At 36.0% G+C, this 13097-nt stretch overlaps 1 protein-coding gene across 2 annotated transcripts in view; it reads left to right on the top strand.

Moving 5' to 3' along the window:
• Positions 1-10420, top strand: part of LOC149542481 (FKBP-like peptidyl-prolyl cis-trans isomerase family protein) — a 33821-nt gene extending 23401 nt beyond the window's left edge. Inside the window, exons 2-6 of one of the 2 annotated variants that reach the window (XM_089797423.1) lie at positions 8346-8416; positions 8656-8742; positions 9513-9662; positions 9905-9964; positions 10054-10420. In XM_089797423.1, the coding sequence (XP_089653549.1) occupies positions 8346-8416; positions 8656-8742; positions 9513-9662; positions 9905-9964; positions 10054-10101 (416 nt within the window). In that variant the 3' untranslated portion in view covers positions 10102-10420. The remainder of the gene's footprint in view (positions 1-8345; positions 8417-8655; positions 8743-9512; positions 9663-9904; positions 9965-10053) is intronic. The other variant, XM_089797424.1, reaches the window with a different exon arrangement.
• Positions 10421-13097: the final 2677 nt, after the last annotated feature.

Genomic DNA, 13097 nt, shown 5'->3' with positions numbered 1-13097 from the left:
TCGGCCCAGAGACCCGTGGAGAACCCAGAAGTTCAGGGTGAGGTGGGGCCAAGATGACGTAGAGGATGACCGGCAGGTAGAAGAAATGTGGTTGCGCAGCTTGCATTGACTGCTCCGGTGGGTGGTGGTGACCAGTTTGGTTGAGAATTTTAGGTGCCTATGCTTCCTTTTTGTTGTGAATGAGGTTTGAGCTTATTGCATTTTGCTGGTTCTCTTCTTTTCCCTCCATTCTCTCGATGGTTTACTGTGTAATGTTACTGGTTGCATCTGTACTATGGGTTCCTTTTTGGGAGGGTTTCAAAGCTTTGATCTATGTAAGGTTTTTTTTGGCCTTATAGGGGGGGGGTCTGTTGAAGTCATTTTGATCATCTGCTGTATGTACATTACTGGTCTGCCTGGACATCTCTAATTTGATGTAATTTCTAATACTTATAATATATATATATATATATATATATATAAAATCATATTTACTGATAATTTTTTCTATTTAGAATAAAATTAAAATTCATGCACTAATCTTTTCCTGATTCTAATTGTTAAGTAGCTAAACCTTACCTTACCTATCCTTAGGGACGCTAATATAAAATTGAAAATTATTGGAAAGGCTACAAGCACAAGATACACAACTTGTTTGTCAGCTGTTATTGAGTGATAATTATGTATTTTATCAGTATAGCCTCTGGGAGCTGTTAGTGAGAAGTAAAATAAATGACTATTTTCTAATCTAAGAGGGATAGTAAATTCCCTTTACATACATCTTGGTAAAAATAGTAAGTGTCTGAAAACCCCACTGAAACAACTCCGATTAGCCCTCAACTAGATTTCCTAGGCCAAGAATTGCTCCGATCATATAGAAAACTTGGTTTGCCCATGGGACCAAGGCAAAACGGGCTAATGGCACAACAAAACTCTCTGGCTAGAAAAGGGGACATCACAGATCTCTCCCCAAGCTAATCAAATGCAATATCCGACTGTACCACCGACCCAAATTGTTCATCATCTTCTTCTCCCATGGGTTTGCACGTAGATTTTTCCTTGGGAACATCTTGCAATTCTTCATGTAGGATCTCATCAAACATAACATCCTTGATGTTGATAGGAAGGTCACCCACCATCTTCATGAGTTCATCAAATTCAATTCCGAGTGGTAAAAGTCTTTGGAGGTTGGAGTTGATGGTGAATCTCGCCAAGTGTAATAAGTAGCCTATCTTGAGATGCCTTGGGCATTGACTCTATTTGTATTTCCTTCATGAGATCTTTTAGCACCCCCCAAGGAATGTGGTGGTCATGACATCTTGTGTTACCTTATCAAATTTCTCTTCATATGTGGATCCATCTATGCTAATTTGAAGCTCCTTGTTCAACTTGTTCAATTGATTGCCTTCCTCTCCAAGAATGCTTGAAACCTCATGCAACTCATCCTCCAAAATCTCCTTCTGTATAATGTGTAAGCACACTAAGGATTTTATCTTCTTCAAATTTGTAATTACATTTTTGTAGTTCTTCATGTGTTTCCAAATATTGATAATTGCTAGCTATTTTTTTCTCATTCTTGGATGAAATCTATTGCCTCCTTGATTTTCTTTCCAATATCTTCCTTTTGAGAAATGATGCATGAAAGTTTGTCTTTCTTTTGATTGCCTTGTTCGTTAAGCTCAACCACACTACCTTGCAACTTTCTTTCTTCTTCACCCTTTGGTTTCCAACATGAGTGATGAATGCCATCTTCATTTGATGTCCAACTTTAAAGCTGAAAGAAATCCTTGCTACCATCCTTTGATGCTTCCTCATATCAACCCATTTGAAATTTGATTAAGTTGATGGTATCTTGATAAGATGGTGAGTAGACTCTCGATGTGACAAGTCGTGTACACTACACCAAGTATTTCCTCCATAGCCGCTCTTTGGTTCCCTCTAAATATTCTATTTAAATTCATGGAACTCTAATTCTGATTTCACAAATACCACCAATTTAAGAACATGTGAAAAAGGATTTCTTTGTTGCAATGCTAACTCCACCCTTAAAAAAATACTAAACAATGCATCTCCTCATTCTCTGTACATGTATTCTACATTGTCTTGATGCTGCAAATTGATGTAATCCATATGTATGCAATTGCTTGTTCAAGTCAATCCAAATTGGAAGAATGTCAACCTGTCTATCCATTGAGAAACCTTTATTTTGATTGGGGATTTTTCAACTTTTCACTTTTTTGTGTGGATATTTTCACTTAAGAGAGATCTATTATCCCAAATATAACTTGAGAGCTCAAACTTTTGACAATTCCATGAATGAACTTTGTTCACCCCTCCCTCTAGTACAAATTTCTGTTGGTGTGACAATGGAGGGTATGCATGCCAACAATGCTCTGATCTTCTAAGTTGTTCCAAGAATAAACTTCAATTCATCCCTCCTAGCACCAATTTTTGTTGATGTGAGTTTTATTCCACTATAACATGCAAAATTGAATATCCACAATTTGAAAGTGAAACATCAAACATCCAATCCTCTCTTGAGTAAATTATCTCTCATGCTAAGCTTGTAATGTAAGACCATGAAATGACTTCAAGGTTCCTTCTATTGTGGACACTTGCTTTGTGAAATAATGGGATTCGCTAGTAATCACTTAGGGGACTTACTCTATTCATTCAATTGATGTCAATTGTTTGCACTTCTAAAAATTTGGGTTCACAATATGCAATAAACATATAGCTCCGATTTTCCAACTCCCACTTCAACTTAAACTAAATTTACTCTTAGTTCTACTTCTAAATATGAATGCAAGGAATCATGGATGACTTGGACTCTATTAGATACAGCTTAATCAATGATTCCACAGCTAGTGCAAGCTTTTAAGGAATACTCTAATGATTTTATATCAATATCTCCTCTTCAATCCCATGAAATAGATGCAAACTAAAGATTAAATATCAATTGAAGTTAAGTGCTTTCAAATATCGGCTAACCACACAAGGCACACTTACAATCAACAATAGGCTAGTAGCCTGAAATTGTTGAGTTAAGTAAACATCCACAATTACTTCCATCCAACTAAACTACTTCTACTTAATGTGAAATGAGATCTAATCTAAGTGAGAGATGCAAAGAACCATGCAATACTCCAAAATGATCATATATATCCACCATGAAGACCAACAATGAATAGAGAACACTTTTGGTAGTACTTTGGCAACAATTATCCAACAAAACTCTCTTATAAATGATATGAAAGCCTTTATATAGGGAGCTCTATTACAATGAATGAACAAGATTAATTTGAAATCAAGGGACAAAGACTAGTCCACATAAGCCCTAATTAGGTTTCCATAACCATAGCTACACAAATTAAATGCCCACCCAATTACAATTAGGTACCATCATATGAACCAATTAGAAAATCACATTACCTTCATGTGCTAAGAAGTAAATTCAAACGCATAACAACTGAATAAGGTGCAAGGACAAGTGGTCCAATGTGAAAAGAGCACTTGTAGAAGAAGCCACTGCCTAATAGACCAATAAGATGATGCCACTTGTACTTATACCAAGCCATCTTTGAGAATATTCTTTTCTTTATCTCTTTTTTCTCTTGGAAGATTCAATGAGTGTAGAGACAATGTGATGAAGCCTTAGGTCACTCAACACATTCTTATTGATTAAGGATATGGCTGCCACCTCATTATCTTTTAACCTGCAAGACAAACCACCAGCTATAAGAAATACTTAGAAAATCATCACAAACTTTGCTATTTTTAATTTCCAATAACAAAATTTAATTGGGTAATGCAAATCTCATCTCATCGCTCATCTTCAAATTTATTTGCAACCAATAATAATTAGCATCACTTTAAACATTGTTATTTTCCTTATTTAGAATTGATGACAATTAATAATATTAAAAGACTTCTTCAATAAATCTTTGAATTGGCTCCCCTTTGGTTGTCAGAGATCCCAAACTCGGACTTATCTCAGACCTGGCAAGGCCGACTCGATTCTTGACTTGCCTACGACTCAACAACTCCGCAAAATGAAAAAAATCCTTGAAATTATATAAATCAAATCATATATCATATTCCATGACTCGGGCCAAGTTATTAAAACTTAGCTAGGTCTGCTCGGCGCAACTCGGACTACTCACACGACTTAGGGAGAGTCATGGAACTATGGTTGAAATCAGTTGATATTTTTGTAAAATAGAGGAACCTTGGAATAATTCATTTAGTGGATGACCCCTTTACAACTTCAAGTTGATTGGGAAATATTTAATATATTGCCATTTATGATTTATTTTCCATTAGTCTTAGTTGCACATATGTTAAAGTCGACATCATTTGGATAAATCAATGCCACAATGGATGAATTAATTAATCCATATCTAAAATCATCCATATTTTGCAAAATCGAGGTATTTTTAATCTCATCTCAATTTAATATCCATTTTTATTTTGCAAGATTGAGGTAAATCTAAAATCCATTTTCATTTTACAAAATCAAGGAAAATTTAAAATCCATTTGCATTTTGCAAAATCAAGGTAAATTGGGTCTTATCATCTCAATTTAAAATTAATTTCTACCCAAATTGACGCCATTAAAATCAATCTCCCCTTGTTATTATTAAATATTTAATCCAACGCTAATTAAATACTTAATCCAAAGCTCAATGCAAGGTTTAATTACATTAAATCTTAATCTTCTAATGGAAAATTTGAATTTAAATCCCCATGCCCACATCTTATCTCTTTCTTCCTTTATTCAATCATGAGATTAGAAGGTGCTTCTTCCATGTTAAATTTGAAATGAGAAGATTTGTTCACCCCATTTGAGATGAGAAGATGCTTTATCTCCCTTTCCTTGGTATGAGAGGTGTCTCATCTCTTTTTCACTTGGGACAAAGAGTTGTCTCATCTCCTTTTCACTTGGGACAAAGAGGTCTCATCTTTCCATACTTAGCCAAAAATAACTCAAAATCTCTCTTCAATTTTTGACTTTAGACTTGGCCATTTTTTTTTTCAAATTTCAAGTGTTACCCAAAAAGGCCTTATAATTCCCAGATTGTTGCCAAACCTACTCTACTATCTAAACCTACCAGCAAAATGAGGGGGGTCCCCATTTGCAATGAGGCGATGGTGTGAAAACCTCACAATAGGAAGCAAGCTACATTGAGGGGGTTTTAGTTGGAGAATGAACTTATTGGTATGAACCCTAATGATTTTGACAACATCCAGGATTTTGTCACCAAACTCAAGCCTCTCAGATTACAATTGAAGTAGTGCAAAATTGAGGACTCTCAGTTGATTTTCTCTATCCTTGCCAAGCTTGGTCCTAATTAGTTAGTTTTAGTTTCCACAGTTATGCCACTAGAGGTGCACTCGGTTCTCAATACACCATGCCTTCACTAGATGAGTTTGTCTCTCAACTCATACAATAGAAAACTCAAGTGGTTCAAATGGGGAGATAGAAATCTTCCAACTTATAGCTCTTATTGCTTCCCAGAGTTCTACAATCGAAAGGATTCACATGACAAGAGCAAGAAATAGAAACGCAAGGATTCCAAGTCATATGAGGACACGCTAACACATTTCTTCAAATTCTTCTTCCACTACCAAGAGGCCATCATCGAAGAAGGATAAGACAAAGTGTGCATATTGCACCAAGACAAGACATAATTAGCATAGATGTTATGCAAAGAAGATTGATGAGCTGACACATCTTCTACAGAAGCACAACATTCAACCACCTTCATCTCGTGCATCCTCTTCTACCACATCAGGATCTACAAATTCTAGGTCAACTTCTATGGCACATGGTGAAGACAAGATGAAAGGCCATGCACACACTCTCAGTCTAGTTGGTGACTTTTTGATTGAAGAGCTTTACATCATATGGCTTGTTCAGAGGGTATGCTCTCTTCTTTTGAGCATCGTCCATTTCCACAAATTTTGATGTGTAATAACACTTACATGGTGTTATTGTAAGTGGTTCTATTGAGGTTGATGATGGGAGATTCAATGATGTTAAAGAGTCCCTTTACTATCTTCCAAATTGCTTTCCATCTACTAGATTACTTATAGTGGGAAGGAAAAGACAATTGAGTTTACCCCCAATTTAATGTTTATCGGAGATCAACATAGTGGAGAGATCATTGTAGTTGGTAGAGTTGATACATATGTCACGACTCTACGAGTTCTCTCATGTTTTTCCCATTGATAATGCAGTTCCATTGTTTGGTTCCACCTCTCATTCATCGAGAGTGGATCAGGTATTTGAGAAGAGCTTTGGTCTCTTGAACCTATTAGTACTTAAGTCATCCATAGTGGTTCCTGAGAATTGGTTTGATCTTCCACCTTTTGCTTCTTCAAAGTTCAGTTCAGTTTAGCAAGTTATTTGTTCCCTTCTAGTTTCAGGAGAGTGGGATGAGTACTAGCCAGATATTGCAACATTGTTGGATTCGTCACACACTCCAAACATTTGTTACATGATTGAGGATATGTTGTTCCTTTGTGATGGTAGTTTGAGCATTCCCATCATCTCATCAGTGCCTTAGAGATTATTCATTAGGCATCTACATGGTTGTTTGGATTTTCTTCAGTTGATTCAGCCCAGGGGATAGCTTAGCAGTCTTCAATGGCACACATCATGAGACTTTTCCTTCCTTTCATGGAGTTGTTTCAGCCTTGGCCATTTGATTGGTTTCTTTCTAAGGGGGTGGGGGGAATGTGGTTTGCTGCTCTTGGATCTTCATAGTTGTCCTTGAGCCTTAATGTTTTGCATCGAAGTTTCTCTCCTATGGAGGGGATACATTGTCTCTTCTTCTCTCTTATGGGGGGAGATATTTTTTGTACTTATGTGACCGATTCAATACTTGGGAGGACACTTGAAGTCCATCTTAGATGCATGCAGTACCTTTTTTTCTCCTTTTTTTTCGTTGCATCTCTCGCTTTTGGAGAGGGATTTTTTCCCATGTGGTTTTTCTCCTTTGCTACATTTGGAACTTTAGAGAGACCTAGTTGTTGTGAGTTTCATTGCTTTGCGAGTACCTAATCATGTCTTCATTGCTGGGACTCATTCATGCATTTCACGCTTAGAGCCTTTTTGTCACCCTAAGTTTCACTTAAGGGGGGTGGGGGTTAGAACAAGCATATTAGTTGCATTAATAAGTTGTGCACATGCTCAAGAATATTCTCATGCATAATTATGCATAATTGAGCACATATTTGCACATTCATGCTCTAAGTTAAGTTCACTTAGTTGAGCCTAAATTTAGGTTAGTCTCGTAGGCTCCAGTTTGCACATTGTTAGTAACAATTAGTTTTTGGATATTTTTAGTACTCTTGCTTTTTGTAAAACAAGTCATTCATTCATTGTAATATATTCCAATTTCAATTCGTTGTTTGTGCAATTAATAAAGAATTCCAGTGTTGTCATAGAGCATATTATCTTTGCTTGATCTTTTTTGTGTGATAGGTGTTTTGCTTGCAGATGATTCTTGGCTCCTATTGTTGTTTCATCAACTCCTACCAAATGCGTGAAGAAGTACTGAAGTTTAAAACCTAACTGACTCACCAACATAAGTTTTCTTTGGTGCATGTGGCTAACACTAAAAACTTGTTTCCATAGAATGGTTGGGCGGTCCGTGTATATATGAACCTTTGTATCATGATTGTTAGATTCAGAAACTTAAGAATTTACTAACTTGGTACAGAATGTGAACAAAAAGGGCTGAGTACAAAGAACAACTTAACGGAAACGTGAGAGCATGTTTATCTAGGATCATGATCTGTACCAGAATCTTAGAATAGTCTTCTCTCTGTTTTTTGATATTTAAAAATGGACTCATCTTTTCTTTTCTTTGACTTGGTAATTCATCAGTCCAGGGTGCAGTTCAGTTTTCTTGCCAATGTCCTAGACTAGTTCACCACCTGAATGGAGCTTCAGGCATAACCTAGCTGAGATTGAACCTAAACCCTATGTCTTGTGAGCGTCTCTTACTCATGACTTGGTCTGGCTCAATGGATTTGGACTTCATCTTTACTTAGATATGTCCTTAGGAATTGAGCGAGGAACATAAAATACATATAGTAGGAATTATTCTGAGAAAAAAATCCCTACTTCAGTGCTGCTTGCTACGAGGAATGGTTCATTGATTCAATTCTCATAATAATACTGAATATTTCAGTAAACCTTAAAAGGCAAATTCAAATACTGACCTTCCTCAAATTGATTACAGAGTGGTGTTTATCTTATTTCACTGATGATTATCTTCTAATGCTCAAATCCTTTCAATGACAATAAGAACTCTTACTCCTGCTAATGTAAATCTTTATTCAAAAACTGGAAGCAGGTGATGGGATCAAATACTACGATCTGAAAGAAGGAAAAGGACCTGAAGCCAAGAAAGGGTCAACTGTGTTGGTGTGTCTTAGATGCTGTACTGTTGTTGATCTTTCAGCTCAATTTTTTATTCCAAGTTTGCAACTTCTTAACAAAGAAGAGATCAAACCTTAAAATGAAAATATCAATTGTTGCTGATGCCTTTAGTAGCTGTGATTCTTGAATGTCTATTGTTATTTTATTTCCTTTTCCCCTGCAAACTACACGTGTTTTGTCCACTTGGTTGAATGATACTTTCATTTAATTTTCCTGATTTACAGGTGCACTTTGATTGTGTATATCGAGGTCTCACTGTCATTTCTAGTCGTGAATCTAAACTTTTGGCTGGAAATAGAGCAATTTCTCAGGTCAGCATCATATTCTTTGATGAATTTTGTTCTCACAAGTAATTGATGTCTGGTTGCCAAACAATAACATATAGTTTTATCTTTTCATTCTTGCATTCTCTCATCCTGATGATGGATCACAGAGTGTGATCCGAAACGTTGATGCTAAAAAAACGAACACAATCAAATCCAGAAGCAAAAGATTAAAAAGTCTAATGGATTGTGGAAACCTAATCAGATTGATATAGTTTTATGTTAACAGTTGTCACCTCCTGAAGTGACCAGCCTGTACTCAGATGGGTGTTAGTTTATAATCATTAGAACGATTCAGAATTTTTTTTACTTGCTCTTAAATTCTTCTCTCTCTCTCTTTCTTGGAAACTGGAAAGTTTTTTTATTTCTGAAGAAACAAAAGTTATATTATCCCAATGAAAAAAATCTTTACATCAATCAGCTATTCATTATGTTTAGAAGAAAAATCTCTGCCTACTTGAAGAAAGGGAAAAACCCGTGTCTGTGCTCCAACTGGCAGAGAGTTCATATTCTTGAAAAAATATTCAGGTTTAGCTTGCACAACCAAAGCCAAAGCACATTTAACATTTGAGGCCATACTTAGCAACAGAAACAAGTTTGAATTTTGATACTCATTTTTTGTCTAAAATTGGTTGTCATTTGCTTCTTGTTATGTCTATACTCTTATGATATGAGTCATGACTATTTATTAATTATTTTCCATTTTGAGTTGTATGCCACCCTTTAAATTTTCTTGTCAACATCTCTCTGTCTTCTAGCCATATGAATTTACGGTTGGAGCACCTCCTGGCAAAGAACGAAAACGTGATGTTGTAGACAATCCAAATGGTCTTTTTTCTGCTCAAGCAGCACCAAAACCACCAGTAGCTTTATATACAATAACAGAGGGCATGCATGTAGGAGGACAGGTGGTAGTCTTTCCTGCAGTAATTCATGTTTTTATTATAATGCATTTTAAAACAAGTTTTGTGGGAGGCTAGGGTTTCATGTTTTTATTATAATGCATTTTAAAACAAGTTTTTTGGGAGGCTAGGGTCATGCTTTGAATCAAAAAATGTCTGAAGAGACTAACTGTTTCCGATGCTGTGCTACATTTATAATCAGGACAAATTGTCCTTACACTGATGTTTCCTACCCTGTGAACTTGCAGCGGACTGTAATTGTGACACCTGAATTGGGCTATGGTAAAAGGAGCATGAATGAAATTCCGGTAAGAGGAGTTGATACATTATTACAAGAAACAATATGGATTTTTGTATTAATCAGTAATTCTACTCACATTCCTCTGTCCAATTGCAGCCAAATGGAACCTTTGAACTCAATGTGGAGCTTTTAGAAGTGAAGTAACCTACCTACTCCAGCAAAGTAATCCATTTCAGTGATTCTAATTTGATTATAAGGGTTTGATACTTTTTGTGCATCCCTTAACATCCATTTCTCCATAGAGATGCCCGTGTATGTGCGGAGATTCATCCATTTGATAAATCCATGTAATTGTTATGGAACTGGGTTCTTTTTCATTCAGGAAAAAGTGGTAGTTCTGTTCAGTTTTGATGTATGCAAGAAGGCAGTTCATTTGCGTTTAGTCCGAAATTTCAATTTCAAAAGGCTGTATATTTGTATTGCTATATTGACAAGTAACTTCAAGGTTTTGAGTTAGTACTTATTTGCTCATCCCATTTTTTGAGATGCTTTGTTTTGGACAAGTTCTTAAATGCTAAGGTGTTTAATATTTTATTTGTATACATATTTTGAACTCTATATAATATTCTACCCGGATATCCCTTTCCAATTTTCCTCAAATAATTTTCAGAATATAACAGATAAAATATGCAATGAAACTCTAACAAATTAAACCAGTAATTGCTCATATAAATTCATCAGAAATGCATGTTATTGCATTATACATCAGCAATACAATAACTAGATATCAAAATCCAAAGTATTACAGTCAGATTGGAAAACTAAGAAAGAACTTGTAATGCAATTGGGAACTCCATCATGAATTCACCACAATTGATGAATCGGGGTCATGTCCAATCCACCAAGAAGAAACAAAGGATTTGTGTTCTCGGATTCTAAAAAGACGCTGAGCTTCCTCAATTTCTCCAAGAGAAATTCCAAACCAAAGCAATATCCAAACATGCCCAAATGAAACCGTCTCTCCTTCTTTTATTGTCCAATGCCATGACTCTTCAGCTTCCTCTACCTTGTCTCCTTGTCACCTTGTTATTTCGTACCGTGTTAATGCCCCTTCATATTAAATTGACCATTTTTTTAAATAAATCTACATTAAACTCTCATAAGCCAAGTTAAAATTTTTATGAATTTGACTTTAGAATTCTTAATGTCCCAAAAAGGGGACATTACATGTCCTTCCTTCTCAAGATTGCTTGCCCTCAAACAATCATGAGTCCACAAACTAATACTAGGGTCCTATATTCGTTTGGTAATTTTCTAGTCATGACCGACCATGCTATAGTACCCAAAGTGGGAATGCATGCTGTCTATCACTATAATATCCCTGGATGCCAAGTCAATTTGGAAGTACCACTGCATCTGTAGGCTGCACAACCCTGATCATGAATCTCCAATTGTGTAGCATTGCAACATAATTCGCAAAGTGTTATAATACATCCCGTTAGCACCTGGACCAAAACCAACCTATCAACACGATCTTGGGTGTAGAAAGGGATGATCGATGAATCTCCAACCTCTTGAATCAGCTAGCTGAATAAATAGATGCCCAACACATTGCCCATGTGCAAGAAAACCAACTGATCACGACTCAAGATGTCACTATCATAACTCAGATCTGCATCAAGAATGACAATGTTGTCACCAATATGTCATTGAACTGGAAAGGTAAACACCTCATATGGAAGATATCACAACATGTGTAGTTTCTAGTCATCTGCATGCAACTCACTAACCGTTGTAGGCCAAGCCAAATCTGAAAATGTACTAATAGTCCAAGCAGGAAAGCCATTGATAATTGGAGCATGTAGAAAGACAAAATCACCGATCAATAAGTTGACATGTATCATATCATAATAACTTGGTGATAAATATCTAGATAAGTTGTAAAAACTCTCAGGGCACACTGAGTATCTGCTTCACCATAAGTATCATCACTAAAATCAACATCTCCACAAGTGATATGATTACCTCCACGCATAGTTTTTGAAGTAAAGTCACATGGTTCATCTTCTACCTCATGGTGAGATCATGTCACTGCTGTTGTAAAAATGACAACTTATGTATTTGACTTTTTGCTGATCCTTTATGGTCTTAATTAGCAAAATGTGCCTCACTAGGATGGGGAATGGTGGAAACATTGTTTTGGTTTTCATCCCACAAATGGTATTGATTCTTTCAACAATTCGTGCCATCTCCATAGTTCTATATTTTGTTTCACCTTTCTTATGAATGACTGCAATAAAATTCTGATTTTCAGCTTGATATAAGGAGTAATGTGTCACACGTAGTTGGAGACATAACACATCTATCTCTTCTCTTTATCTTCAACATGTTTAATAGTCATATCCTTGTCTTTGAGCAGCTTTAGGTAGTCTGATTTCATTCTTTCCAATGCCCTTTTAAGAGTGTGAAGGTATGCAATATTGATTCAATTCGTTATTCCCTTTTCCTTTTCAACATTATTAACCCCCCCACATGACTTCTTCAATGTTTTTATGGATTTCGTCAAAATGCACTAAGGCTGCAATGACCATATCATTTGTTACTTTCAGCTTATCCTCCAAATTATATGCTTTGAAACCATCAAATAGAAATGGGATCTATGATTGGTCCTTCAAACTAGCCCCTATATTATCAACATCATTTTCAGTTGTGCCCTTTTCACAATTTACCTTCATCTCCAAATGTATTACTTCATTAACTATGATATTATTTTCACATAGTTCATCCTCATTAGAGATTTACCTTTGCCCTTATGATCGTCATAATGTTTGTCAATTATAACCTCCAATTCACTAAATAAGATACTAGTATAATCCTTACCATCATCCGTTGCGGGTTTCCTCTCATGGTCTTCATAATGTAGAAGCTGGACTAATGAATCCATCATCGTCCTTGTTATCCTCGCATGAATGACCATGAGACCAAGATTGTTTGCTATTAAAACAGAGCTGCTCTTGCTAATTTTCTGAGATCCTACAGCCTGTAACTCTCTTGCCTTTAGTTTCTCTTTAGTTTAATGTTGTTTGTACTTCTCAAGTCTTGACTCACACTGTTTGAGCACCTTGTTGACCAATTTATGAGCACTTTGTGTAGCCTTTGTTCTCTATCTGAAATTGCTAGTAACATTTGTAGAAGTGGTT

This window comes from Cupressus sempervirens, chromosome 8 (genome assembly GCF_028749045.1).
Source record: "Cupressus sempervirens isolate cs-2001-9-10 chromosome 8, ASM2874904v1, whole genome shotgun sequence".
Lineage (NCBI taxonomy): Eukaryota > Viridiplantae > Streptophyta > Pinopsida > Cupressales > Cupressaceae > Cupressus > Cupressus sempervirens.
This window is presented reverse-complemented; position numbering and strand designations above follow the sequence as displayed.